Source organism: Aplysia californica, unplaced genomic scaffold, assembly GCF_000002075.1.
Source record: "Aplysia californica isolate F4 #8 unplaced genomic scaffold, AplCal3.0 scaffold00174, whole genome shotgun sequence".
Taxonomy (NCBI): Eukaryota; Metazoa; Mollusca; class Gastropoda; order Aplysiida; family Aplysiidae; genus Aplysia; species Aplysia californica.
The window spans coordinates 1,050,736-1,055,133 of NW_004797444.1; the positions used below are offsets into that span (position 1 = coordinate 1,050,736).

General features: G+C 44.8%; 1 protein-coding gene across 1 annotated transcript in view; it reads right to left on the reverse strand.

Moving 5' to 3' along the window:
- LOC101860095 (spectrin alpha chain, non-erythrocytic 1) overlaps positions 1-4,398 on the reverse strand; it is a gene marked incomplete at its 3' end in the record, with an annotated part of 9,747 nt that overhangs the window by 4,880 nt on the left and 469 nt on the right. Inside the window, 1 exon segment of the mRNA XM_013082432.1 lies at positions 4,152-4,352. Within this exon segment, the coding sequence (XP_012937886.1) occupies positions 4,152-4,352 (201 nt within the window).

The window sequence follows — 4,398 nt, forward strand, 5'->3', positions numbered from 1 at the left end:
TCTCTCTCTCTCTCTCTCTCTCTCTCTTTCTCTTACCTGGCAGACCCCTCTTTCAACACAAAATCCAATACCTTAATTGTATTTTGGCCCTACTTTGAAGTGGGTGGAATAATGAGTAACAGAGGACAGCCTTTAATATTGCAGTCACTGAAACATCTATAATTCAACCAGTCAATTTGCGTCGATGACAACGACTACGCTGTTGCTTCCAGCCCACAGCAGGTAACCCCCCCCCCCCACCCAACCCCACCCCCCGAAAAAAACTAAGACAAAAATAATAAAATAAAACCAGCGAAATAAAACAACTGAATGAATCTCATTTTAGCCAGTATGGCGCTGCTCGCTACCAGCTTTTCGTCATGACTGAGGTTCAAATCAGAGAAATTTGCTCTGGTTTCTTAGTCCCTCTGAGGGCAATTTTACTCAATCTTTTTATTCGGTTGGAAAAAATTAACCCAGTAGCATTTGCTTCAGAGCAGGGTCAAGCTAAACTGTGTCGGGTGAGTCTAAAAGAGTGCAGTGAATCGCTCTCTGAAAACACCAATCTGACTGGAAGCAACAGCGTAGTCGTTGTCATCGACGCAAATTGACTGGTTGAATTATAGATGTTTCAGTGACTGTTAGTAATTGATACCTTTAGCAACTGACTGTGGGGAAAAAGCTTACTATTGCATAACTGATTACACATAATTGACTCGAATCAAAACGTTTGTTTGTTTTTTCAATGAAAAAATGTTTTAGCAGAGGGAAACACATCCTTAACAGTTTGATGAAGTTTATATGTTTATAACTTTACTAGGGGCTGACTTATTCATTAATATAAGTGTGAATCACGTCTCGCGTTGTCAGAAAGAGGGCGGCAGCTCCGGTCCTGGGGAATTGAAAGTCAAGTGTGAGGCTGGTCCCGTACACAGGAATGTTGATTTAACATGGTCTTGAAGAGCAATTAATTTTACATACTAAGCTTTGGAGCATCGTTGTATATGAATCATTCGGCATGAGTGTAATGAGTCCATTTCTGTGTTGATGCTGTATCTTTGTCTGTTGATGTTCTGGTATATTCACCTAAAAATTTCCTCCTTGGGTCAATACAGTATATCTTATCTTATCTTCTCATCTTGGTTTCTTTCTTGCACTGGTGTTTATCTATCCCGAGAAGTATGTAATATTATATATAGCAAGGCTTCACGATATGAACGACTTATTATTTGTCTAGTCGGGCCAAGAAGAGCAACTGTGATCGAAAATCCCGAAGAAAAACAAAAGGAAGAAACTAGCTAAAGCCTCATTCACATAATGTTGACAGTAAAATACAGTCGACTACGGACGAATTGATTTTGTTCGGGGGGGGGGGGTAAAAAATAGGCAAATTCATCTGAAGATCAACGTAACCGTTGGGAACTGGAAAGAAGGAGATCATGTGCTGGAACCCGAGAAAAAGATAAACTTAACCGAAGATCAACTGAAACGAGTTCAACACAAGCGGGGTGGACTGCATTAATCGTGATTGTTTTACATCCCGTTAACATAGTTGAGACCATTTCGTTGGCCAGCTGTTCAGATGTACTAAGCCCAATATTTTTTTAAGTTGTTTTTTTTTCATATTGAAGTTTTATAATCTTTTGAGTGCAATCATCTGTGCTATAGTTTGCATGAGTTAAAGAAATAATTTATCAAATTCTAAATATTTTTAAAAAGCACGAAAAGACACGTAATGTTCATACACTTCGCTACCCAAGGATTACAAAGTGCTGTCAGCTGCGTACCCAGTTTTGACAAATTTGACGTTCAAAATTTTGAGTTCACAAGGTTCACAATAATATTATCAAGGAGCACCGTGGAACAACGACTTTATTTTTAAAAACAGGAAAAAATTTGTCCGGGGAACAGCGACTGCCCTAAGCGAATACCTCGTCGTGATGGTATTGATGATGGTATCGATACACAAGCGGCCCGCTATCTCAAATGCAATTCTTTGAATATCTTGATAACGACTCCGAAAAATCTTATGATATTGTTAGAGCAGATAGAACATTTGGTTCCTAATCTAATGGTTTTAGTAACTCAGAATGACCAAAAATGTGACATAGAACTTTATATTTCCCGAGGCAGCGACTTGTCTAAAAGAAGAAAACAGTTTTTTCTCTCCCTTCTGAACAATGTTGCGTGCTGGGCTTAGAGCAAATGAGCAGCTTGACGGCAATAATTATTAGAGCTGCTGTGCTTATACATGTCAGGGCTACCTCTAGACCACGAGAGCTCCCTATCCAGGTTAGCCCTGACGTGTAGAGTCACAGCATAATATATCTCTCATTCAATAGGTCCCGGGTTCGAAACCTGACATCAACGAAACATTTTCTTCTCCAAAATTTTCAAATTTTACCTCCTCTCCTGCTCTCTAACCATGTTCTGTCGTTTGCTTTCGACTCTACCTTCTGCCCCCTCCTCTGGGCTCCGGACTCTCTACAGCCTTTTTACTGCTACTCTTTGGCTCCTTCTTACTGTTGTCTTTTAGCCATGCCCCTGATCTTAGGGTAGGTAAGATCTAAACCTAGCTTTCTCGGATAAGAGAGTAAAAATCTCGAGGTCCCATGTGCAAGTTGGGCACGTTAAAGATCCCTTGGTGGTCCTAAAATCGATAAAAGTAGACTCAGACCGCCACCCGGGCAAAATTTAAAATTAACTTCTACCTAAATCTTACTGAAAATGCTTAATGTGTCCTGCGCGCTCATCCATCGCCGTAAATCATTTACCCAAACAAATACATGGACAGAGTGGGATACAGTTTCCCAGCGGAGAACGGTAGGTACTCAGAATAATTTTTATAGACTTTCCTCTCGAGAAAACCGAACTCGTGGCATAACAAGCAGCTGTAAAGAGAGTAACTTTTGGCAGTACAGGTGTCAGCAAATGAAGTTAATTAGGCACATACGCGCTCAGCAATGGCTTCTTAGTGTGGCCTAGTTTGGTGCAAGACTGGTGGTAAGTTATAAGAATAAAATAATTATTATACTATGGTCTTCTTGGCTTGTTAAAACAAGCAGGGTAGTAAACTACAGCTGTTTTTTTTAGTTGATTTAAGTAAAACACCCCTGCCCCTCTCCTCCACCTCTTCCTCTTGTTCCCTCTCCTTCTATTCCTACAGCTCCCCATCCCCCTACTCCCACTCGTGCTCCTCCTCCTCCTCCTATAACATCCTTTCTCACCTCATTCCTCCCTCCCTATCATCACTCCCTCTCCCCATAACCTGCTCAGCCTATATTGCTTCTTCCATCCCCTCATCCCTCCCTCCCTCCCACTCCCTCCCCCCTCACTTGTTGAGCATCGATAACAACTTCCATCCCCCATTATTCTCTCCTTCTTCCTCTCCCCACCCTTCCTCCCTCTCTCCCATCCTCTTACTTCCCTTCCCTTCCTCCAATCCCCCCCCCCTCACCTATTGAGCCTCTATAGCATCCTCCATCCCTCCCTCTCTCCCTTCCTCTTCCTCCTCTCCCCTTCCTCCCATCCCCCTTCACCTGTTGAGCCTCTATAGCATCCTCCATCCCCTCATTCCTCCCTCCCTCCCTCTCCCCATCCTTCCTCCCTCTCTCCCCTGCTCTTCCTCCTCTCCCCTTCCTCCCATCCTCCCTCACCTGCTCAGCCTCTATAGTATCCTCCATCACATCTATCCCTCAATCCCACTCCCTCTCACCATCTAAAGCATCCTCTCTCCTTCTTTCCCCTTCCCCCTTCCCTTCCTCCCCCCTCACCTGTTGAGCCTCAATAGCATTCTCCATCCCCTCATTCCTCCCTCCATCCCTCTCCCCACCCTTCCTCCCTCTCTCTCCTCCTCTTACTCCCCTTCCCTTCCTCCTATCCCCCCCCCCCCCCCTGTTGAGTCTCTGTAGCATCCTCCATCCCTCTATCCATTCACTCCTCTTACTCCTCCTCCTCTTCCTCCCACTCCCTTCCTCCCATCCCCCCTCACCTGTTAAGCCTCTATAGCATCCTCCATCCATCCCTCACTCCCCTCCTCTTCCTCCCAATCCCTTCCTCCCATCCCCCCTCACCTGTTGAGCCTCTATAGCATCCTCCATCCATCCCTTACTCCCTCCCTCCCCTCCTCTTCCTCCTCTTCCTCCTCTCCCCTTCTTCCCATCCCCCCTCACCTGCTGAGCCTCTATAGCATCCTCTAGCCTAGTCTTCCTGGAGGCAGCAGCGTCCTGTAGCTGATTCCACTTGTCCATCAGCGACTTGATCCTTGACCCGATCTCTGACCTTGACGGGTGACCTTGGTTGACCAGGTCCTGACCCACACCACAGATCTGCTCACAGCGGCGCCACCTACCCTGCATCTCAGCCTCCAAGGCCTGCAGGTGGGTAGAAAATAAATTTTTTAAAAATAGATTTTAAATA